Source organism: Epinephelus fuscoguttatus, linkage group LG20, assembly GCF_011397635.1.
Source record: "Epinephelus fuscoguttatus linkage group LG20, E.fuscoguttatus.final_Chr_v1".
NCBI lineage: Eukaryota > Metazoa > Chordata > Actinopteri > Perciformes > Serranidae > Epinephelus > Epinephelus fuscoguttatus.
Window position 1 is genome coordinate 7,749,398 of NC_064771.1, and position 25,798 is coordinate 7,775,195.

General features: G+C 40.2%; 2 protein-coding genes and 1 non-coding gene across 3 annotated transcripts; 2 read left to right on the top strand and 1 right to left on the bottom strand.

Annotated features, from left to right (window-relative positions):
- The first annotated feature begins 68 nt into the window (after nt 1–68).
- On the top strand, nt 69–7,691 carry LOC125880463 (zinc finger protein 135-like). The gene is made up of 7 exons (XM_049562975.1): nt 69–243; nt 1,370–1,572; nt 2,766–2,867; nt 3,003–3,098; nt 3,252–3,362; nt 4,894–5,017; nt 5,211–7,691. Exons 1-7 carry the CDS (start codon nt 207–209, stop codon nt 7,265–7,267), a joined length of 2,730 nt encoding a protein of 909 aa, XP_049418932.1. The 5' UTR covers nt 69–206; the 3' UTR covers nt 7,268–7,691.
- A 2,568-nt stretch (nt 7,692–10,259) lies between these two features.
- trnar-ccu (transfer RNA arginine (anticodon CCU)) lies at nt 10,260–10,332 on the bottom strand. Its single transcript has one exon. It is a non-coding gene; the product is annotated as a tRNA-Arg (tRNA).
- Nucleotides 10,333–10,705: 373 nt separating this feature from the next.
- wdr45b (WD repeat domain 45B) lies at nt 10,706–25,405 on the top strand. Its single transcript, XM_049563458.1, has 10 exons — nt 10,706–11,055; nt 12,197–12,271; nt 15,541–15,642; nt 16,194–16,281; nt 16,751–16,845; nt 18,194–18,384; nt 18,477–18,562; nt 19,640–19,741; nt 19,931–20,052; nt 22,974–25,405. The coding sequence occupies exons 1-10, from the start codon at nt 10,989–10,991 to the stop codon at nt 23,078–23,080; spliced, it is 1,035 nt and encodes a 344-aa protein (XP_049419415.1). The 5' UTR covers nt 10,706–10,988; the 3' UTR covers nt 23,081–25,405.
- Nucleotides 25,406–25,798: the final 393 nt, after the last annotated feature.

A 25,798-nucleotide genomic window follows, 5' to 3' on the forward strand; every position in this document is an offset into this window, starting at 1 on the left:
ACGTCAAAAAGGGAGATGCGGAACTCAACAAACGCCGCTGTTTGTCGTCGGATTGTTGATCCGGAAGGACCGCTAGACAGCCGTTGACGCACAAAGATCGCCTGTTTTACTTCAGTCTCTTGAACGCAACCACCGTGAAAATCTTAAGTTCGGCTTCAGTCGAGCGACAGACATTACTTTCTATAAGTGTAATGTAAGTGCAGTGAATGTGTAGGATGGACGGAGGTGTTTCTGAGTTACCTGGTGAGTACAAACGGTCACAGACTATACATTTGTTTGGCTAGGCCGCAACGCAGCCCGCGCGCGGGAATAGCATTGCTAACTCTGTCACGGAATAACTGTTTTTTTGGACAAAATTCACCAGTCAGCGCATTAAAATTAAATTTAGACCACTATTGAGATACCTCAGCTCAACCTACCGTGGAGAGGAGTAGCTAAGTTTGTGGCAGCACATACATTAGTAGCAGTTTCGGGATACGTGCTATCGCTAAGGTATACAATGTTGTGCTAATTTTGCTAGCGCTAACGCTAGCTGCAGGGAAGTCGCTCTTACGTGTATCTGCTGATGTCGAATGAACTGCGACAACCCTAAAACATATGTTAAAGACATAGTGGGTCTTTGTTAATATATTTACAGAGAAAGCATGTGACTTGTTGGGCTGTATTTGCCTATACATCGTATAAAGTAAAGTGAGAGCAGGGCATCTAAGTGTTCTGCCCAAATAAAACGAAAGTCCTTACTCTAACATTAACCAAGACCGCAGGTCTGCTATTAGTTTATTGATTTACGATTGGTGCACCAAAGATGGGCAACGTCAAACAAGGAACATGGATGAAACACAACTGTCTTTTGGCTCCTATAGTGCAAGATGCTACACGCTAGCTTTAAAGATGTGTGCGTTAATGTGTAAACTGATTCTTTCATTTCATGACGTTACTGAGCTAGCACTAACCATCTTGTTTTGTTAGGGAAACTCCTGGCAAATTTTTGACAACCTTAAAGGCCGTTTAATGGGCCGGTTCACTTAATCAACACTCTATAATAAATAACACCTTGACTTCCTCACTCCCCTGACTTAGCATCTTTTCACACAGATACTTTTGGTTTTATTTGCCTAGGTTTTGAGATACTTAACATGGTTTGCTCCTCCAGTTACATTGAGATGAAGAGAATTTTGTTTGTAGTGCTCACAACATTAAAAATTACATTTGAATATATGTGTGTCTGTCCAGAAATAACATGGGGAACCCATACTGTCTTGTATAAAGTAGTGTATTCTCAATTTACAGAATAAGTCTTGATCTGATGTGATGGTGTTAGTGTGTCCTTTTTTTAAACATTGTTAAAAATGCATTTCCCTGTTTGCAGGTCCCTCTCCTCCCCTCTCTGCTCTGCGCCTCCTAATCCCACCGATCCGGCTGGTCTCTGCAGCCATCTGGCAGACGGTGGAGCAGAAAATTGTGACGGATTATGGGCTGCTTGAGGAGTTTGTATTCATGGTTACGGAGATGGTCCCTCAACTTCTCTCCACAAGGCAGCGGGCTGAACTCATTTTGGGACTCAGAGCACGGGTGAGGAAGAGTTGAAGTTGCTGTTTTTTAAAACCACTAAACATTAGCCACATAAGATTTGGGTAGATTTTTTTTTTTTTTTGTGGGAGTCAAGACGCAGAGACATAATATAATAGTAGGGGAAACACTGAGATAGTTAGTGCAACTGCTGACAGGAAGAGAGCTTTCGACACATATTTTTTGAAGTTGTCAAATATGTTGAATGAAATGCTTCCTATACCCCATATGCTGTTGCAATGGCTTCTGCACATCAGGGTAGATGTAACCTTTTAACATTGAGTGCTTCAATCAATATTTTGACTCTTACATCTCTTTTAAAAGTACTTGATGACTGTTACCAAGTAGATCACATGCAAGTTACAAGTTGCCAACATAGAATTTTATCCAAATAGTTGAAGAGGTTTTGAGAGATGACATCAAAACCAAAAACTGTTACAATTGCCCCAGGTCTACTTATTCCTGCCTTTCCAGTCACAGAGGCAAAACGACTCAAATCCTGGAGGAATTCAGATGAGAAAGAGCTGGTATACATTAAGATGCCATGTTGGTCGTTTGGACACAATACAGGACAAAACAAAGCTAAATGTAAACCCTGTCAGAAAACTGTGGAGTAAGGCAGCCTCTACAGAAGCATTCAGTGTGTGTGCGTGTGCGTGTGTGTGGTGAGTACGGAGAGAGAAACGTGTGTCTGCTCATGGAACAAGCAGGTGAGCTGAATGTGAGGCTAGCAGTAAACCACGATCGTGACTGTGGCTGTTCAGTGTGAGCTGCAGTTTGTCAGAACCACCAGCCTCGTGGAGTTATTTTAGCGGCGTGCAGCATAATTAAATTTTGAGTTGTTTATTTAACTCAGGAGTTACTCAGCAGCCAGACCTTTCTCAGTTATCTGTTAAGGAGCAGCTGAGATACACTGCACTACATTCTGATACCACTGTCTTAAGATGTCAATCAAGAGGTTGCCACAGATCCACTGTTTTTGTTTTACTTTAAAGAAAGACATGGCACCAGGACTGTATATAACTGAAGCTCTCATATGTTGCATGTGAAATGTTTCCATTCAGTGTGAGAAGTTGAGTAAGTAGAGAAATAGGGGTTATTTTAGAGCTGATGTGAATGGAAAAGAACAGCAGGCAGATGAGTATTTTTTTCTTAGATATCACTTGTTCATTCTTGCTGTTTTTCTCTGATTGTAGCTGATCCTGGAGCTGTGTCGCTCTGAGGAGACTGCTGACCTCCAGGTTATACAGCCGCATCTTGATCGAATGCAGAACCTCAGATCTCTGTGGAACATAGAAGTGGGTATAAACTTGTTCTCAACATGAAAGATCTGTAGTCCCTCTTTTTTTGTGTGTTTGCTCCGAGTGTGTTTCTTCTGCAATTTTAACCTTTTTTTCTTTTCTTTTCTTTTCTTTTTTTTTTTTAAATTGCAGACCGAAAATGCAGAACAAGAAGTATCTGACTCACATTTCATGGGCCTTGTCCAAAATCTGCTGAGAGATCCTGAGGAGAGAAGAAACTTCTTCCAGGTATGTTTGAGTTGTATATCTTTGTTCACTGTCAGTGGTGAAGTTTGTATTTGACGGGGAATTCTTTTTCTTTCTTTTTTTTTTTCATGTACTCCTGAGAAGTCATGTATGAACAGCTCAGACATTTGACATGTATGAATTTCTGTGTTGCAGGATGTTTTCCCAGCAGACTTTGGCCCCACATATGACAAAGCAATCCAGACACTGATGTGGCTTTTTCTGTCCAGACTTGAAAAGCTTCTTCCCACCCAAACTCTTCAACAGGTAGAGTTCAGTATCACTGTAAAATAGGTTACTAGTGCTGGGTGGTATAATGGTTTTGAATTTCCATGTGAGATGATTTTTTTCTTTATACAGTCATACTGACGCACAGCAGAGAAAGTTGCTGGAGTACTTCAGTAAATAGGAAAGAGCACTACTGTTGGGGCACACCACACTGAGTAGGAGAGGGAGGCCCTATTAACTGAATACCCTTCTTACTGATGGTTATAACTTGAGATCAAAACAAAAAATACCCCACTCTAACTCTTAAACATGTAAAACACCATGGCACATAACTTGTGACCAACAATTTGTAACTTTGATAATTATACATTTACAGAATTACATTGCGAAATGGCACCCTGGGTACAGCTCGCCAGCTAGCCACTTAGCATAAGAATATATAATAAGCTGGTGGAAGCTCCATCTCTAAGATACATTTAGAAAACAAAAGGTGGAGAGGTGGAGGATGAAGAAAGAGAGACCAGAGATGTACAAGAAGTGTTTGTGCACAAGGGAGGAGCTGTGTCTGCTGTTTGGAAGTTGTTCGCTTTAAAAAATCGGATGCTAGTCTTTCAGGCCGCTGTTGTTGTCGGTGGTGGTAACACTAGCAACTTAGTCCACCATCACCGCAGCAGAAAATGTGTGTTGGAATACATGACTATGTTGGTCAGATTCAAGGCTAGCAGTAGTGCCAGTGGAACTGTGAAACCAAAGGGTCAGAAGTGGCTTTTTTTTTCTTCTTCTTTTTTTTCAAGAACGTAATAGCACTCCACCAATGCAAAAACATGATGCCACTGCTGACAATTGGGAAAGACCGGTTCAGAGCAATGATTAAAACACAGGATTTGACCAAATGTCAGTTCATAATAGGCTTGTGTCTTCCTTGTGCAATGGAATATTTGAGAAATATCTCTTTGAATACTCAAATACTTTGAGTAGATAGATTTATTGTGCCTTATTCCACTGTCAGGAGTACATAAAATATAAAAAACATTTTAATGCCATCATGTGTACTGAAGGCTTTGATTACTGTGTTTCACAGCAATCTTGAATATTTTGCTTTGAAAAAAATGCAGTGTTTAAGTTTTTTCATATCGATTTTCAAGTTCTGTTTTTAATACATTGCAGTTTGCATAATAAAAATTATTTACATCTGCAACTGTTTGACACATTCTGATTCCTTCATATATTGTATAATTTTGTGGGGTCAAGCAAACCCTGTACTAATCAAAGCCTTCAGTGTATAGAGGAAGACAATAAACTGTACTCCTGACAGTTGAATAGCAGTTGGTCATACTGCCCAGCACTAGTTGTCACATACAGAACATATTTCTACTTCTGTGTTTATATTCATAAACTGAAGACAGTTGTTTTGCTTTAGAGAAGCTGGTAATTAGGTTTGGTGCTTTGGTTTGTGCATCCGATTGTCACAAGCACTGATGCTCAAAGTCCACGTCTGTTTTTACTTAACCTTGCATTTAACAACTGCAGTGCTGTCGCCTCACATTAGTTTTAATTTTGTCTTTGTCAGATTGCCTCCATGCTCAGCGATGCCTCCTATATTCTGAATGAATGCATGGAGATTTTTGCTCAGCCTCAGGAGCTTAAGACCTTGCTGGACACTCAGAAAGACCTCAGCCAGTTAGAGGACATTGGTGAGCTACTCAGAATTACAATAAGCTGTTCACAGAATATTACAAATTCTCAATGCTTCGTTTGGTCCATAAACAAAATGCTATTGCACAGTAACATACCACAAATTAATTCTTTATTATTCAGCAAAAGTGTTTACGTAGTGCCTTTTTAATTTGAGTAATTTTAACATTTACTGTAATTTCCTCTTTTCAGAATCTTATGTTGTTGACAGTGGCATCCTCTCAGCACTGTGTCTCCCCCCTGTGGAAAGAGTTGTAATCGTCAATGAACAAACGGAAACTGATGCAGAGAGCGGACTCATGTATACAGTCTGCTCAGAGATGGAGGTGGAATCTGAGAATAAAGAGGTGTACGTGGAAGGAACTGGGCCCTCTGAAGAGTGTGTGCAAACCCAGTGGTTTGGTCTCGGCAGCGAGGTGAAAGCAGAAATGGACACTGTGGTGGTCACAGATCCTGTTGTGGGCACTGAGGTCAGTGACAGTGAAATGGCAGATGATCAGCAGGACCACCAATCTGGAACACTGATCATTGGGGAGGACGGCCAGGTGACGGTGCTCGATGGCGTGGAAAAGAAGCCAAATAGGCGCGGGAGGAAAAAGAAGCGTCCCGCGGATCAAGACTTCGAAGTGCCAAGCAGAACGAGGGCTGATCCAGATCCAGAATATGATGTCTTGTGGGAAAGACCAGTGCGGAAGAACCGTGGACTCAAGATGAAACGGTACCTGTCGCAGTGGAGAAAATCAGGAAAGGCTCAGGGCAGTAATACAAACAGTGGCCCTAAAAAGTTAACCAGATCCCAAGATTCAACCAAAAGAAATGACTTGGATGAGAGGACATGCAAAGTATGCGGCAAGGTAGTGAGTAGTGCCAAGTTCTTAGAGCGCCACATGAATCGACACACAGAGGAGCTGCCCTTTTCGTGTCCTGCGTGTAAGAGGTTTTACAAGAGCATGCGTTACCTGCAGCAACACAGATGTCCAAATCAGGTGAAAGCAAAACCTGGCAGGAAAGCAAAGGAACCAGAGACTGCAGCAGATGAGGGTGAACAGTCAGTCAGTGAGGTTCCTGGCGATGCAACCAATGAAGAGCAGCCGTCAGACAGCTCAGCCCAGGACCCTGATGACCCAGACAGGGGGGCTTCCAGAGAAGGAGAAGAGAAAAGCCCTGACGGAAACAAAAGTGTGATAGAAGGTCCCTTCTACTGCCCTCACTGCAGTGTTGAGTTCAAGTGCAAACAAACTTTTAGGTTCCATTTAAGAAACATTTGCTACAATGAGCAACAGGTGGATCCTGAGCAGCCTGAGGATGTGAAGCACTGTTTCAGGTGCGATGAATGTGACAAGGCATTCAAGTACAAATCAACATTAGATTCCCACAAACAAACTCACAACCCGCTCTACTGCGAGGTGTGCATGAAACTGGTACGAGACCCGGAGGCATTGGCAATGCACAAAGAATCCCACACTCCATTTCAATGTAACCAGTGTGAGGAGAATTTCCCCGTGTTTAAGGCCCTTCATAAGCACTACATCGACGTCCACAATCCCACTGAGCCTTTTACCTGCACCCACTGTCATCAACCGTTTGCTAGTTTGAAGCGTTTCATCAGACATGAGTGGAAACACACGGGTTACCAACCATTTCAGTGCCCTCACTGCACCAAAAGATTCCGATCATACTCTGACTTAGTGGAACACCAGAAAAAACACACAAAAGCATATCCGTTCCTCTGCTGGGAGTGCGGCAAGAAATTCAGGCATGGCGTGACATTGACGAGGCACGTGGAGCGTGTGCATCACTCTGGTGAACCTTTAACCGAGAAACCCACGCCAATCTTCACCTGCGCTCAGTGTGGGAAAACCTTCACTTCCAGAAGATGCCTTCTGAAGCATGACAACTTCCATCACAAAGGGCTGCGTTTCCCATGTGAGCACTGTGGGAAGGGATTCTTTGGCAAGGACGCTTTGGTGAGGCATACTTTGATTCACACGGGCGAAAGGCCTTTCAAGTGCGACGACTGCGATAAGTCTTTTAGATCTGCTGCAGAACTAAAGATACACAGGAGATACCATACCGGGGAACGACCATTTAAGTGCAACATCTGTGAAAAAGGTTTCGTCCAATCCTGCTTTCTTACTTTACACATGCGAACCCATACAGGAGAGAGACCATATGTTTGTACAGTATGTAGTAAGGGCTTTTCAAGTTTGCATGGCTTAAAAAGACACAGGAGACTTGTTCATGCGTAGTTAATGTTATCATGCTACTAATTCACATTGGGATGTTCTGTTAAACGTTCCCCTATTGAAGGAGGTCAGAGGTCAGCATTAGATGAAGACCAGAACATGAGGAACTGGTGAGGATGTGACTTTGCTCAAGGACTTTTCAGCAGTGTGGATGTTGACTGAGATGGGGAATTAAAACCATGTTTTCCAGTTGAAGGACGTTTCCTTAAAATATCAGCCACATTTCTGTTTCTGCGGCTGTCACAGCTTGGATTGTTGGGATATGTGTAAATGTATAGTGCATTATAAATATGTAACTTTGTATTTTTTACAGAAATGTTTGCTGTAGTTCTACATAAGATTTGTATGTATAAATGATATAATCCTCGATTCCTTTAGGAATTGATTTCTTTTTCTTGAATAAATGATCATTTGATTCCAAGTATCATTTGATTTAGGAGTCAGGTCATTCATACGCTTTTGAGCATTTGAGTTGCTTGCACATGGTTTCTTGTTGACAGAAATTTCGGTTTGATTTAAAGATATGGTATGAAGGAATTGTTGGTTAATGTATGTAAATTCAATTGCCAGCAAAAGTAAAAGCCAACCCCAGATTCAATTTCATTTTGGAATGAGTTGCTTGGCGTTTTGCCTCATTTTATTTTTTTTTTCACACCGTGTCTACAATTCCTGTAGCTTCCTCTTGGATGTGTGCTGCTTACAGTCTAACATCTGGTTGCTACCGCTTCCCTGTTTTTTTTTTTTTTTTTAATAAAGCCCCACCCTCACCTGTGTGCTGTGCCCAAGAATATCTGGAATACAGCACAAACGAAGAAATAAAGTGCAGACAGAAGGCAGAAACTCTGCAGATAAATAAACCACCAAACACTTCTAGTGAGTCATGAGTGATGATTGGGAGGGATTACTTTTGTATGAGTCTTTACATTGTTTTTAGGAAAACCCTTCATAGTATACCTTTAATACAGGGAGGGAGCATTCAAAAGTTGTCCCTACAGAATATGGTAACCACTAGAAAAAGATGCTGTTTTGCATGAAAGACATAATGGAATTTGGTCTATAAATGTAGCCATTTAGTGTTAATGAACCAATGTGCAGGAATGTTGTATCTTAATATTGTGGTTACTAGATTAAATGATCGACACTAGATTGGTCAGTTATCTGGAGCAGTAGAAGAACTGCTATTGCCTCGTGACAAGCAAGGAACTAAAGATGTTGAATGTCAGGTTTTCTTTATATTTACAGCCTGCAGGCCCTATTCCTACTCAAGACATTTTGACATGTCACTAGGAAAAGCACAGGTGTAAATGTTTAAATTGATGATAGCTGGATTACATCAAGCTCAAGTTTCAGGGTCTTGGTATTGTTCGTGCCTACCTGGGACATTTGAATAGTATGGAACCATTATTAATGTTACTGATAACACCTGTGCTTTTCCTACCATGACAAGTCCAAATGTAGTAGTATGAGACTGGTAGCATTTTCAGGTGCAAAGCAAAGCAAAGGTGTAATAAGGGGAGACACTACAGGTAAGAACTTGATGCACTACTCAGTTTTGAGATTTTGGGCTATTTTGTGTCCATGACATTCTTTCAGACTAGTGGAAAGAAAGTGTTTTGTTGTTAAATTTCGGTTCAGGAAATGTATATAAAAAAATAATGCCTAGTTCATAGCTTAACATTGATGAGAACCTTTAATGCAAAAAAAAAAAAAAAATTGTCTCAATATGGGTAATTGGGGAAGTTTCATGGTACTATCAATTAGTTAAAATGTTTACCCTACTTACCTGTCCTGTCTGCTTGTCTCAAATGTATGGAATTTCACAAAACACATTTTAGAAACCATTTTCTCATACTTAAACTTAATAGTTTCATTGCTATCAATATTCTGAAGGTTTTACGGAGAAGGTGTTCATACATCATTCACAGTCTGATTTATATAACTGATTCGTAACAAATGGCTCAATTTTTTTTTTTTATGGCTGATTACAGTTTTTTCTGATTTATAGAGTGAAAAAATAAATATTCAAAGTCTCCTCTACAAAATCACTGAGTGTAATATTTCAACAAAATTAAACAAGAATTTTAAACCTGGTGTTTTATAATATTCTGATTTCTGTTCAGAAATGCATGCAAATTAGCATGTATTTAGTTAGATAACTCATTTGCATATAAAAACAAAATTTCAGAAAAAAAATACAATATAAAAAATAATCGTCTTAATGTACGTATTCAACTGGCGAGGACTTATGATGATGATATTTTATACTCATTAATAAAGTGAATCCTAGTCTGTCCAACCTAAACGTTTTGCCCTATTCACTTGTAGTGTTTCCCCATTAACAATTGCTGAGTTATTTTAGGTGTTCCATGTCAGGGCCCTGATGTTTTCCATACTGCCGCACAGGCTCTCTCAAACACTTGTATGTCATGGAGCAACATTACTGTTATTGGGTATACCTGTGGTTTTCCTGCCGATTAATGTTTATGGTGAAAAGAATCATTCGATACTGCAAAAATTCTACAGTGAATGCAAGACATTCTACTCCAAATTGGGGGTTTTTCTCCCCAACAAATCATTTTAATTAATCTCAACAACGAAACATGTTCATGGCACAATTTTTGAAACGCCTAAAAATAATAATAATAATGATAATAACAATAATAATGATTGCATCAAGCCATTCTGCAGAACTTATTTCATACTGCCAATACATTGAGATTCAGGGGGACACATTAATGGACCTGTAATGTTAACATTGCAGCACCAAGGCATAGATTACTAAATTAATATGAAATATCTAACAGCCTCATTACCACATAAAAATTGTGGGAACATTTGTATTTTCTTAATGGCTGAATGAATACCTGTACAAAGTCGTTGTGGTTATCACTTTCTTTCCTTCTTACTTTCAATTATAGCTGTTTTTATTTTAACATTCTGCAGCACCGAAAAACTGATAAGTCGAAAATATATCACTAACCTTCCAAAAAGAGACCACCCCAGATGGGACTCGAACCCACAATCCCTGGCTTAGGAGGCCAGTGCCTTATCCATTAGGCCACTGGGGCTGCATATCATAATAGACAATATAATAACATTAAGTATAAAATGCTTCATGAACTAATTGTGTGTATTCTAAGCCATTTACCAAAACTCGCTACTTCTAGTTTGTATTTGCTGGACTCTTGGTGGTACGCCACGTCACTAACCACCAAAGGCTCTTTAAGTATTTAAGTATTTCTCACTTTAATCTTTTTTCATATTGCTGGTCAATCCAATATTCAGTCAATTCAGTAACAACAACGTTAACACTAGCGTTACACTTACCAGATCTTCTCTGTATTGAACATACCGACAGACTACGATTCACAGGAAATCTATTCGTCGATAAAGGCGACCGAAGTCGCCGATTAAACCCCTTCTTTGATCGGTGTGTGTCCAACGAGACTTGACATATGTTAACTTTTGCCAAAAAACATTTATGAAGATAATAACTAAATTGTTTCAGCATGAGATATTCGAAAAAATACGTTAACGAAGTTCCCTGAAAACTCCCTTTCATGTTGACTGATGACAGGTCTCTCCGAGCAGGAACCAGTCAGTTGTTTTCCTTCTTTCTGCCCAGCACAGACTCCAGAGGAATGGTAGCCGGTTAGCTCTTCAGGCATCAGCTGTAGGATTAACTTGTTAACGTTATTTGGCTTTCGGTTGTTCCAGTAAAATAATGAATTTACTACCGTCTAATCCTCACGGGAATGGGCTCCTTTATGCTGGATTTAACCAGGATCATGGTAAGAAGCTTCGCTGTCGTGTTTTTTTTTCGCAAAGCAAAATTGGCAGCGTCGTGGATGCTAAGCTAACGTTGCTAAACCGAGAGCATAAATTAGGCATATCATTATCAAATAACAGCCTTACATTTCCATTGCTTGTAACTGTCTAGCAATAATGCTGTTACATGTTAGTCATTACAGACACGATAACGTTACCGAACGTTAAGTTAATGTTAGCTTTAGCTGGCTAACTACGTCAACTAGCCAGCTAGCGTAGCTTTTTTGTTTTTAGCCAACACATATGTCAGCTAACCAGCTCGTGTTAGGTCAACATTAATTGTTAAGTTACATGTAAACATGTGGTGCAATCTTAAGTGCTCGAATACGAACAGTGTATAGACAGTCACAGATATAAGTGAACTTAACTTTAATGCTAACATTGCTGTTAGCCGAATTTCCAACGACCATCATACGAGCCGTGCCTTGGTTACCTCAACCAAGGCACGGCTAAAGTAGCTAGCGTTAGCTAGCTAGGTAACTTGGCTGCTTCGTACGCTAAGTATAACAGTTATTACCGCGTAATTGGGCTAAAGTTATTTTTGATATAGCGCAGTCTTTTATCAGGTTTCCAGTTTTCAGAGGTAAATATAATTGTCTGTGAATCAGTACATAGTAAAACTCAGCATTGTTAAAATGTTCTTCGATCCCCACCCACACACATTTACACAGGCCGTAAAGTTATAGTAATCTTCTTAACTGGTCTAATTTAACATTATGAAATGACTGGTGCCGACTAACGTTAGCTTTGTCAGACCTAATGGTAATATTAATATAAAGGTAATGTGACTAAAGACCTCATATGACCCCTTGGCACAGAACATGACTGTCATCATATGTCAACATACGGTGTGCCAGTTTCACCTGAGCTCCATCCGAGGTTAATCATTTGTCCCATGTTCTGTGTCAGCTCTGTCTTTGTTAAAGGCTGTTTTTTTTTATCGTTAGTACTAGCCTAATGTGTTGTCATTGCTACAAGTTTCAGGCGATTCCATTAGAAAGATATTTGCAAAAGGCGCCGGATATTTCAGCAACTGCTGTTTAATGTTATCTTTAGTTAGTGACAGATGTCTGAAAGCTGTTTTATCTCTGTATGCCTCTTCAGGATGCTTTGCCTGTGGAATGGAGAATGGATTCCGTGTGTACAACACAGATCCCCTTAAAGAGAAGGAGAAACAAGGTAACAAGCTGTACTGACATTAACATTTTTAACTGGTAGAAAATTTTTCACATTGGGCATATGTTTGGTTAGGGTATCAACCTACATTCATATTCACTGAGCAGCCTGTCAAGCTGCAACATATTGATACTTAAAAGGGAACACTACCGAAGTTAAGAATGTTATTTCCATGGCCTAGGAAAGTTCAATCAATAGTAGTGAACATGAGCCACTCTCTCAAAGCCAGAATCCAGAGAAGTAAGTGTAAACGTGTTGTTGTCATAGGGTATAAAGTCTTAAGCTGCTCCATAGACAATGAATTGGAGCATGAGTTTGTGGACACATAGAATGTTTGTATTCCTTTTTGTAGTGAGTTAAGCTTTATTTTATTGTAGTGTTCTTAGTTCTGAAACAGAAAATGTACCCATATACTGAGAACATTACCCTGGGTGCTCTCAGTGTCATGTAAAACATCTTTTCCGATTCATTATCTTTGGACCAGCGCCATGAATTTTGAAAATGGGTGTTACTCCCCTTTAAGGCATGATTTGCATTCCAAAGGTAAACTGTTGACAACTGAAAATGTGTTAACAGGCTGAATTTGTTGGCCAAACCTTGCATAGGATATCAGTGAAACCATGTTGTTTCCCTACCAGAGGCCTCGCAATAGTAGTGACGTGAGCATGTTTCTGTAATGACATTGCACCTGTAAGAAGTTTAAGATGTTGCATCACTAAATTGTTAACTGGTATTGCAGACTTGCAGCATCAAGTAAATCAATAGAAGTAACATGGATATAACTGCCACTTTATGAGTACATAGGTTGCCCTCTAACAACTGGGGTGGTTTTTAATAATAGTGTAGCCTGTTTGAAGGCAGGGTACATACAAAATAGAAATAAGTGACTTGATGTTGCCTTGTTTCTGTCAGAACATGTGTCATTTCCCATCAGGCTTGGCTGGTAAATAATTTGTGTGTCACTGATTTATTTTTTTTACTTTATGAACTGATATAATTCAAAGCACAGTTGAACTTAAATGTTCAGAGCATGTGATGTGGTAGTCTCGCTCACCAGACCTTTCTCAAGAAAAGAAAGGTCTGGCTGGGCCGACTGTCACTTTGAGATTGGAGAAAAAAAACACCTCGGCTGCTTGTACTTCTTTCAACCAATCACAATCGTTCTGGGCGGTGCCACAGCAACGGTGCGCTTGCAAAAATATTGCCGGGGGGAAACAGGTTTTGGTGTAACACGCCCACAAAAATATCGCCGACAGGGCGCGAACCATGGCAGAAAAATGGCTACATCCCCGCAAGATCAAACACCACAAAAGTTAGTAAAGGACGTGTTGAAAACGGTTGAAAACTGCTACACAACCGGAGGTGGTAGGGCGGGACTTCAGCGGGTGGCTCGTTCCGCCCAGTGAGAGGCTGATCTCTGCAGCGAACTTCCGCCCACTCAGACTAAGATTGGAGAAAAAAACGCCCCAGCTGCTTGTATTTCTTTCAACCAATCACAGTCGTTCTGGGCGGTGCCACAGCAACGGTGCGCTTGCAAAAATATTGCCGGGGGGAAACAGGTTTTGGTGTAACACGCCCACAAAAATATCACCTACAGGACGCGAACCATGGCAGAAAAATGGCTACATCCCCGCAAGATCAAACACCGCAAAAGTTAGTAAAGGACGTGTTAAACGGTTGAAAACTGCTACGCACCCGGAGGTGGTAGGGCGGGACTTCAGCGGGTGACTCGTTCCGCCCAATGAGAGGCTGATTTCTGCAGCGAACTTTCGCCCACTCAGACTAGTGATGTGGATACAAAAGGGCTGCAGTCAGTGAGTATTTTTTTTTTTTGTTATTCATGATTGGGCTCGTTTCCTCAACGGAGTAATTGTTTGGTCTATGAAATGTTACAGTAAAAAATGCGTGTTGCAATATCCGAGCCCAAGGTGGTGTCATCACATCTCTTGTTTTATCTGACCAACAATCTAAAAGATATTCCATTTATAGTGATATAAAACTGAAAGCAGTACATTTTAGTGGCATTTGAGAAGCCACAACTACAAAAGGATTAGGATTAGGATTTTGGCTAACAGTTTATAGATTATCAGAAAAGTTGCTGATTAAGTTTCTGTTGATCAGCTAATCAGCACACTGCAAAAATTGTTGCACACTCCAACGACACGTTGCAGGTTTGAGGTTATCCGAACTTCAGTGAGCGTCTGCTGCCTCCACCTTTTCATCTGACCATCTGAGCAGTTCGCTGCAAATGCTGCTTATTTTTCCAATCCTTCCATTTACAGCACTATTCCTTGCAAAACTGATCTGCCAAATTTTCATCAAGGAGTTACGTTATTATTTAGGTTTTTTGACAAGAGGTCAGGATGGTCAAGTTAATTTTTCTACCTGATGTCAGCATTGGTTTACAACCTTTCTGTTGAAACAAAAATGATTTGGGCTGTGTTTTTTGGTTTGTTTGGAAGTAACCTCATTTTATTTATTTCCTTTAGAAAAGTCTAAAGGAACTGTGCAGTGTTATTATGTTTAATCTTTTCAGTGTTTTAGCCATTTGTTAGATAATTTTTGGAGAACAGGAAATGGAATTTCAAATGTTGGCATACATTTGTTTTAATTTGTGGTGATTATAGCCTATTTTACTCGTGTTATGAATGATTGAGATACCACATTTACTGGGCTAACACTGTCAAGATCCGGTCTGTTGTCTGAATACAAACAACATGTAGGAAAAACATGCACTGGGCCTTTTTGGCTTGTGATTAAAACCAACCAATTCTGCACACAGGAACCAAGTATTGTGACAGAACTGAAACTCCTAAAACATGGAGGGATATAAGAGGAAGTGTCCCCCAAAAATGGCTGAAAATGTGACTCAGCACATGATCTGCTCAAGAGTTACTTTTCTAACTCATTAGCTTGAGCCGATCAAGTACTCGTTTACAGGACCATGTGTGGTCTTTCATCTCTCTTTCTCTAAACTATGTGCAGTTCTTTGATGGCAGTAGCAGTTCTATTTCCTGCTGGAGTTGTGTCTGATGGGGTTGTGTGTGCTGTTCATGGAGGGAGGCCAGTCCCACTGTGGAATGCAGAGGATTTCTTGTCATTGTGTTCTGTTGTGGAGGGCAGAGCCATTAGAGATGAATAAGCAATAGTGATCGCAAGCAGTGTGCAAATGCTATTTGAAGCACAGTTGTGATGATAAGGGCTGCATTCTTTTCTTACGATTGTAGTTATACTTATTATTGATGTTCATTACCAATGATGTTGACTTTCAGAGTTCCTGGAGGGCGGGGTCGGCCATGTGGAGATGCTGTTCAGATGTAACTATTTAGCACTAGTGGGAGGAGGAAAGAAGCCAAAGTACCCAACCAACAAAGGTATGCTTTGTCTACCGAAGTCAGCAATGTTGATAGATTGCTTTTTTTCCACCATCAGAAGTATTGTTTATACAAGACTTATGCCAGGCCTTTGTTCTGACAAATGATGGCTCATAGTTTCATTTTTAAGGTATCTGCAGGTCATGTAAAGTCTTACGTTTAATTTCCAAAAGTCAGAGACATTTTCTCTTGCCTGCAGTTGCCAGTGATGTTAGCTATGGAATGTTTTTGTGTGTAATTATTGACGGGAAATTGTCATTTTTATTGGGTAATAATCCATGTATTTGCTGCTGCTTATCGACGTCCACGTTGTGTTAATTAAATTTATCACATCATTGGGAATTATTAGTATATTTTGCGAGGAAGTACTGAGAAAATGTGATATATAATGACATAATTCTAGGTCATAGCATCCCGACTTGTTTTCCATCATACTTTAAAACTTGGGCTAGTATGATACTGATAAATCAAATGTGCCTGGTATCATACTTTGCATGTTTTATTCATGGGATTGTGTTGAGGGTTTTTTTTTTTTTTTTTTTGTACTCTAGTGATGATCTGGGACGACCTGAAGAAGAAGACAGTTATTGAGATTGAGTTCTCAACAGAAGTCAAAGCAGTGAAGCTTCGGCGTGACAGGTAAAAACAAAAAAGTTCCCCTCTAAAAACTGCAATGGACTTTTTAAAGCAAGTTTATCTGTCCAGGGATTGTCCTCTGTTATTGTGTTTGTGGAATTTATGTCATTATTTGTGAATGTTGCAAAATAAGTGTTGTGTTATGCATTAATGTGTGGATAGCCGGGAGGTTCCTGTTCAGACACAGCCATATTGTTTAGATATCTTTTGTGTCAGTCATACATCACTTTTTCTGAAATGTTTAGCAACTTGATCACACAGCAGTACTGTGGTAATGGGACAGTGACACACAATGATGCAGTGACAATGCAGCCAAACTAGTATTTTGCCTTTCATCCAATATCTCTTGAATTGATTCTCACATTCATCTTCAGTCAAGTGACCTCTGGTTTGATTGTTGGAGGTGTGAGATTAGAGTCTTTGACATTTAGTTTAAAGTTTGGCCTGCATGTTGGATCTCCTTTGTTCTCAGGATTGTGGTGGTCCTGGACTCAATGATCAAAGTCTTCACCTTTACCCACAACCCCCATCAGCTGCATGTGTTTGAGACCTGCTATAACCCCAAAGGTCAGTTCACTCTCAGTTTATAATCAGCCTGTTCTGCTCTCTACACTTACTTAAAGGGGACCTATTATGCTCATTTTCAGGGTCATATGTGTAATTTGGGTTTCAACTAGAACATGTTTACGTGCTTTGAGGTTTAAAAGAACATACATTTTTCTCAAACTGACTGCCTGAATATACTCGGATTCATCCTCTGTCTGAAATGCCCTGTTTTAGTGCCTCTCTCTTTAAGCACCTCTCTCAAAAAACCTCAGTCTGTTCTGATGGTCAGCTTTTCTTGGTCTTCCACATCTGTGCTCTCGGTGTCTCTGCACTGTCACTGCTGCAGGGAAATGACTGTAACAGAGTATAGCGGAACTCTCTACCTTAAAGAATCACCAGTTAAAGTTTTTAAACAAAAACCCTCACAACTGGACATGTTGCAGCAGAAATATGATTAGACATCAGGGAGAACTTAACATTGGCAACCAAGATTATATATGTCCCTGACCTTAGCATGTGGCTACATGAAGCAGTGTGCTTGCAGCTGGGGAATGACTGTGTATAGCGGCACTTTCTCCTGTGAAAAGTCACCAATAAAAGCTTCTAAACACAACCGAACATGGTCCAGCAGGAATATGAACCCAAATCAGGGAGAAATTAACAACATCAGCAACCGCAATTACACTTTTCCCTGATGTTAGCATGTAGTGGTGTACTTTGAGGAGGGGAATGACTGTAAAGGAGTATAGTGGCACTTCTGCACTGAAAACTTACTAATTAAAAAGCCTAAATCTTTACAACTGGACAGGTTCAAGCAGGAATATGATCCACACTTTGGGAAAAATTAACAACATTGGCAAACAAAATTACATGTTTCCCTGATGTTAGCATGGAGCTACATGTAGCAGTGTATTTGCAGCTGGGAATTCTCTTACAGAGAATAGTGGCTCTTCTTATTGCGGAAAAATTACCACTAAAAGTTTCTAAACACAGCTGGACATGTTATAGTAAGAATGTGATCCAAAGAAAAATAATAGCAGCAACCAAGATGACATGTTTCCCTGATGTAAGCATGTAGCTACATGTAGCAGTATGTATAATGTAAACATTACATTACCTCATCATTTGAAACTTTGGTTATGTTTAATATAAACATATATAAACATTCGACATTTTAACATTATATGTATGCCAGAAAATATCCCCTCTAACCTCTCGATCCAAACAGACTCTTTAGCAGGTTCAGCAATGTGCAATCTGTGTAGCATCTTTAGACACATCTTTAGTAAAGCGCTGGAACAATAAAATAAGTAATTCGTGGGCACATTATAACCAACCTTTTCTCTCTTTCTCCCCTTCTTCTCTTCAGGTCTTTGTGTGCTGTGTCCCAACAGCAACAACTCCCTGTTGGCATTCCCTGGGACTCACTCAGGCCATGTGCAGATAGTGGATCTGGCGAACACAGAGAAGCCCCCAGTTGATATCCCCGCTCATGAGGGGGCACTGTGCTGCATCGCTCTCAATTTGCAGGGCACAAGAATAGCTACTGCGTCAGAGAAAGTAAGCCATGCTGCAGCTAAAGTGAATTAAATATTTTGGTAGTTGTTTCTCTTGTTGCTGACTTGTGACTAATCCATGTCGTGTTTCCATAGGGGACTCTTATTAGAATTTTCGACACATCTGCAGGTCAGCTCATACAGGAGCTAAGACGAGGCTCTCAGGCAGCTAACATTTATTGGTGAGCATTGAGCAGTAACACTGTTCACATCTTTACCTAACAGGATTGGAACAGTTCTGCCCTTTTGTTCATGTTCATGACATAGCAAGGCAAAGATAACAAAGATGTTGTTGGACAGTCACTGTGAGAGTGTTGGTAAAATATTGGAACTACAGGAATTCTTTATATGGTGACCTCCTGAAATTCTGGGTGTTTTAATCAATTATGTAAACCATGTCAAAATTTTCCATTACACATTAAAGGGTAACTCTGGTATTTTTTAGCCTGGACCCTATTTTCCTATGTTTTTGTGTCTAAGTGACTAATGGGGACAACCAATTTAAAAAACATTGATCAGATATTGAGTGAGAGGCAGCAGCAAAACAGGATGCAATGTAGCCACTTGGGGCATTCGCACCATCATTTTATGTCCACTAAAAGTAAGTGTTTGGCCACTGACAGGCTCAGATTGTTATTTTAAGTGTCTGACAACATTATGGAAATCTCTATGGAGATGGACCTTTTTGTTAAAGAGTAAGATCTTTTTTTTTTTTTTTTTTTTTTATCAGAAACAGCCCCAAAATCAACATCACCAAACTCAGTAGGCTCTTTAAATAAATGGTCATTTTAGTTTGTATAGAGCAAGCAAAGTTTAGCATCTGATTTGGTGAATTATGGGTTTTTTTGTTGCCCCCCCCCAAAAACTAAGCCAGAGTTGGTGATAGTTGGAAGCGTGAGTGTTTTTTTTGTTTCTGTCATCTTTGAATGAAGTGTGTTTTACGATGATAAAATTACTGTTTATTTAAATGGAGTCTGGTGGGTTTGGTGATAGCAATCTTGAGGCTGTTTCTGGTTAAACAAAATAACAAAATAACCTTAACAAAAGAGAGATCCTTGTGGCAAAAACAAGCTTTTAGTGGACGTAAATTGATGATAAAGGGGAGCGATGTCACCATGTCAAAAAGCTGCCATGCAAAATGTCATGCTTTATTTTGTGTCTCTGTGTTTATCTGAATGGACTGTAGGTAGGCACATGACTGAGCACATGAAAGCTTGTAGTTCTCTTGTCATTATTTCCTTCTGCTCTGTCTTTTCCAGCATTAACTTCAACCAGGATGCGTCCCTCATCTGTGTGTCCAGTGACCATGGTACAGTGCACATCTTTGCTGCAGAAGACCCCAAAAGGAACAAACAGTCAAGGTCAGTCTGTGCTGAATGGGCTTTAATTGTTTTAATGTCAAATCTGTCTACTGCATTATAATGAATCTAGAGCTTTTGCTGGATTAAGATAAACGCACAAAAACCAAATGTTGATATTAAAAACTGAATTTGACTTTGTCTTCAGCCCTGTGTTCTGACTGATTGATGTGTGTGTCCTTCTCTCTGCAGTTTGGCATCAGCCAGCTTTCTTCCCAAATACTTCAGCTCCAAATGGAGCTTCTCCAAGTTCCAGGTCCCCTCAGGCTCTCCCTGTGTGTGTGCCTTTGGAACAGAGCCCAACGCTGTCATAGGTGAGTTCAGTTCAGAGTGTGCAGCTTTTCAGGATACAAGACTGTCTCATCTCATCTTAAACCCTTTTTCCACCAAAATTTGTGTGTATATGCAGGGTTTTATGTTGTAAAACCCACTAAAATAGGCAGTAGACTCTGTTCCCATTGTCAGTTGACAGTTGTTGTATACACAGCTCTGCAGTAGATGAGTATACCTTTCTCTGTGGTCTGTTGGTCTTCTTTTTTTTGGGGGGGGGGGGGTTACTAGTGTGTCACGTTCGACATCACAATTGCACCAGAAAACAGGGTAGTAAACAGTAGAAAGCAGCGTGGAGGCCAGTTAAGTTTATCACGGTGGTAACTTCTTTTTTATATCTGTTAATTATTCGTTTCTCTATCAAACTTGCTACTGACTAGTCAGGAGTTAAGATTGTGCACTGCTTGAATGCTGGAAAAGGTGTGAAAGCAGTACATTGATACATTCCCTTACTGCTGCTGTAGCTGCGAAATACCCATGACTACTGCAGGGTCATTTGCCTGGGAAAGAATGCTTATCAAAACCTTTCTAACTAAAGACAAAAGCCAGTGTTTGTGGGGGGGTTTTGTCCAGTGGGAAAAGGGGCTTTACTGATCAGACTCAGAGGCTGAGTCATAGTGTCACTGCATGGTGTTTAACACTATTGGGCTTGCTGCAGGTCATGAAATACCTGTACTATGAAACTGAAAGAGTCATTGTGGGCAGTATTTTGCTAATTTGGACAATCATTTCTATCAGTAATAATATTGTACTCACCAAATGAATTGTTGACAACTAGGATTACAGTGACATCACTAAAAAGAAGACAGGGCAAGAGACACAATCATACAGGTTCAAAACGAACCCCCTGGGTAATTAAACATATTCAGATGAGACAACAAAGAAAATTTGTACAATTATTACCTTAACTGATATATGGATTCTCTAATTCTTTTGTGTTTTGCCCTAACCAGCCAATAGCAAGTGACGTATCCCTCACAATGTCTTCATCAGTTGTCATGAAAGCTCTGGAAGCGGTGGCAAAGAGCAATTAATTTAACCTTTATCACACTGATCAAATACGTATGTGGAAATATGTTCTATAAGGCAAAGTACAGCACCATGTGCAGCTATGTCAATCTCATTTATGCTTGTCGCCATTTTTTTTATAGATCATGATAGGTAGCTTCCTAGCTATGTAGGAAGATGATGTCCCCATTCTTAACTCCACAGTCACAGCTCTGACGGGCCCTCTGTTGCTCCAGTAATACTGTTCATATTCTGTCACTACATTATAATTCATTTCATGTGAACTGCCTGACTAAACTGAGAAGCCTCTTTGTATATGACGTCCTACAGCAATGCGCTTTCCACATGGAGGGCAGGCAACTGGACGCAAAGACTACCAACACTGCACAAATGGCTATGATTTGCGCTGTTTATGGCTGCTCCAATCAGTCAAATTGGGAAAAAAACAAGGGCCACTTTAAATCCAGAAAATCGGGCAAAGAAATAAATAAAAAGACAAAGTTTAAAAAAAAAAAAACAACAACACTGAGAAACAGCAGCAGACGTAGATCAAAACCCTCCATCTCCAGTCTGGAGGAGAAAAGTCAGCTAATGTCAAACACGCCTTGAGATGGATGCAGTTACAATGTGCTGTGACAGCTTCTCTTTGTTTTTAGCAAAGACCCAGATTTTTAACAGTGTTTCACCAGACTTCTGAGAATGGTTGACCTAGTAGGTAGAAAATAGTAGCTGAAGTTAGGTAACGTTAGCTAGTTATGTTAGCCTCACACCAGTGCATCCAGGCCCCCAGGAAGTGACTTTGCAAATCCTAGGATGGTGAAGGAAAGGCCTGCCTTACTCTGCCTTGCTATGCCTCTGACTTTGCTTACCCTGACCTTAACCAGTCCCACTCCATGAAGGTTTTATATTTGTAAAACTTTCCTCAAGCAGAGAAAAGCGATGAAAAAATCTGTGACATCATCACAGTGTTAAGTTGAGCCAAGTAGGAACTTGCGGGCGGCACCAGCAATTGAAACACTACTGCACATATACAGTGGAATACACACTGCAAAAGTTCAGTCAGAAGCTTGAAAACTTTTTTTGGCATATGCCCCAGGAGAGCAAATCCATTGAAATAAAAAGGTTCCATCTTGTTGTCCAGTATCTAGTTATTATTAAAATCTATGGGTGCATCCCATGTACAGAGTTGAATTATAAAACACAGTTATACACATTTACTGACCTGCACAAAACAAGAGTTTGAGTTGTGGACCCAACTACACACAAAATAGTTACAGTCCACTAGACTCTTTCATTGGCTCACCGGATAATGTTTGTAACTTTAGGTCTGGAGGATGAAGTAATTTGTAATGACTATCGTGTCCACATTGAACAAAGTGGTCCATTACTTATTTTGTTTGGATCGCATCCAACATTAGTTTCAGTTGTATGAAGACACCTGCTGCCTCCAGATTCATCCAACCCGTTTATGTAGTCACTTTCCTCTGGATCCAATTCAAGCAGCATATGGATTTATCACTTCCTGCCCTCCATCTGAATTTGAGGTGTCGTAATAGTCATGTGATTGCAAACAAGCTATTTTGGTGAGGGAAACTGAAGAATTTGGTTTTCTGTTTTTGGCAAGGTGAAGCTGTATCAGTACTCAGTCATGTCCAAACGTGTAGACTGCTGAGGGTCCAACAATGGTTTTGTTACAGAGGAGGCACAGAAAAGACATGGATTATGACATCTACAGTGACAGTCATCTTAAAGCCACCCAAAAACATGTCTTAATTTATTTGACTGTTCCCTATCTTTCCACTACATTATCACAAACCAGTAGCATTGTAAGGTTTTTCTGTCTGGCCTGAGTTTGCTAACTGTGTTCCACTCTTGTTTCTGTCCCTACACTTTGCAGCCATTTGTGCTGACGGCAGCTACTACAAGTTCCTGTTCAACCAGAAAGGGGAGTGTTCCAGAGATGTGTACGCCCAGTTCCTGGAGATGACAGATGAGAAGATATGACCTTTGACCCCTCTGGAGACTTGCTATGAAATAGCCTTTTTTTTTTTCTTTACTTTTTTTTTGTGTGTGTGTGAGGAGGAGCGGTCCCACGCTGCACCCCTCCTTATCTTGATGGACTCTGTCAAAGAGCATCAGATGAAGGGAGGACAAAGAAAGATAAGCACAGGCTCTGGGGGAAACCCTCACAGCAAAGACGGACAGATGGACGCACCAATGGGATGCAGACTTTTGTCTCAGACTCCTAAGGATTGTCTTTGGACAGAGGGACACAGTTGCCGACTTGACTCCCAAAACAAACACTAGAAAAAAAGAGGGAAAGTTATTTTTCTGAAAGGACAACACGCCGCTTTTTAAGACGTCTTCCGAGGAATTTACAAAGGATGGCTATTTTTAATCACATAGATGATTCTGATAGTTAGACGGAGTGAAAATACTGAGATTTTTGTCAACTAACACCACCTAACCTAACCGTAGGGAGTGCCTCGAGAGACTGGAGAGAATCTGTATGTGTGCACATGTTATTGTTGTCATATATACATATGTGTTTGTGTATATACCAATGTACCATATTAGGTGTTTGCAAAGCAGAATCAGAATGAGGTCACAGACTCTGATCCTGCATTGTGAAGCATCACCTTAGTATTACTAGATTTTCTTATAGTCACTGTATAAACACAATGCGCCAGACTGAACTTCTAACTACATAGGAACTGTACAGAATAGTAGCAGAAAAAAAATTAACACGTATTTTCATTTCCTTTGTCCCTCCTTTTTTTCATCCATTGTGCAATATGTTTTCCCAGATTGCTTTTTGTTAAGAGCTTGTGAAAGTTGAGTTTGTTGTTTCTACCTGACCAAGAAAGCTTGAAGGAATAGTTCAACACTTACTGGGAAATACAGTTATTTGACTTCTTATCCAATTAGATGAGAGACAATAGTGTGTCAATGTTGTCACCTAGAGGCTCAGAAAACACCAAACAGACTTCAGAGAACTAGCAGCATTGAAAGCTTGACTGTTGCGTCGCCTCATATTGCCTGTGTCCCAGCCAAAAACTTGCACTCGAACCCGCTGCATTGACGTAAGCCGATGGTCAGCTAGCACGCACATTCTGCACCTGCGTGAGAGGAAATAACTCTCCACACCAGCAGATTGCAGTAGTTTATAATCATCATTCAAAAAGGGAAACCAGAAGATAGCCTAGTTAGCCAGTTAGCACATCAACAACACAATCCAATGTTTAAAGAACAGAGCATATTTACCGTGCGCCAGTGAACAGTAACACATACCATCATGAAATGTTTCTGCTAAAGAGCTCAGTGGCTTATGAAAAATAATCTTACGGTAACATGTTTTTGATCTCACTCACTCTTGACTTTAGCTTTCTGTTTACTTTGCTCATTTCCATTTCTCTTCTCGTGCGCTGAGCTGCACTGCCAGAGTGATTTCATTCACCACTGGGCTCTGCCACTGGCCAAAGAAGCGACGAACTGGGGTGACAGAAGCTCAAGGCTTGGTGTGTCAGGGCCTAAACACTCAGCAAGAAAGCAAATATGTGTATTTCCCAAAATGCTGACTTATTTCTTTAAGAGTTTGTGGAAGTTTTTGTTTTTCGTACCTGAACGAGAACGCTTAAGAGCCAAACACACATGCACGGTTTCCATCTCACATCACAAAAACCTAATCAATCCAATGAGACTGATTTCTTCTATTAAACAGCCCTGATCAACTGTAAAAATATGAATATTTTTAACTTGGCTCAAGATTGCACTTGATGTTTATTTTTAATATTAAACCAGAAGTCTCCTGAAGGATGATTTGTTGCTCCACATACTTCTCATTTGTCAGCGTGGCTCTCGGTCACAGCTGTATGGTACCTTTTTATTTAAATCCTGACACTTGTCCTTCTTGTGTCGATGTATCTCTACACCCTAACAGCATTGATAAACCCAGCTAATGCTAATCAGGGACTCTGAAGTGCTTTGTTGAAGCCCATGGCCATAAACAGGAGATCTGTTCAGTGTGGATCCACCACAGTGAAACTGTGTTAATGTGTAATTTAATATCACTTTTTTTTCACGTCATGTTGATTGACAGCATTTTTGTTGATTCAGTGCAAAAACATGTTTCATTTGTGTTGCTTTCTGCATCAGATTGTACAATTGCAGGTGTCACTCTGTTGAACATACACAGCGCTTGGCAGTCACTGACCACACGAGGGATGCTGCACAAACTGAAAAGCCAACTTGTGTGTGACACACTCAGAATGATTGTAAAACCTGCATTTGAATTTGTGAATAAAATTTAACATTTGCTTTTACAGTTAAGCTTTATGGGCTGTTTCATGCCTTTTGTAGTGTGGAAAATGAGTGTAGCCTCTTCGTTGTATTCAAACAGAATAATTGGATTTGTCATTCAATGTTTGACTTAAGGGCCCCATAAACATTTAAGAGGGTCTTAAGTCCAGCTGAAATTAAATCGCTTCTTTCTTGTCTGCTACAGCAACATATCTGCTCTGTAATCACTTGTGATGTGCCCTCTTTTGTGAAAAAAAAATCAGGAACCAAAAGGAAATGGAATTTGAAATTGTATATGGTTTTGGTTTCACGATGGCGTCCCTGGGCATTAATTTGACAAAATACCATTCTGATATGTCTGTGTAAATGTAGCCAGCCGATCAAATCTTGTATAAAGCATTAACGTCTGTGTTGTGTCACAGT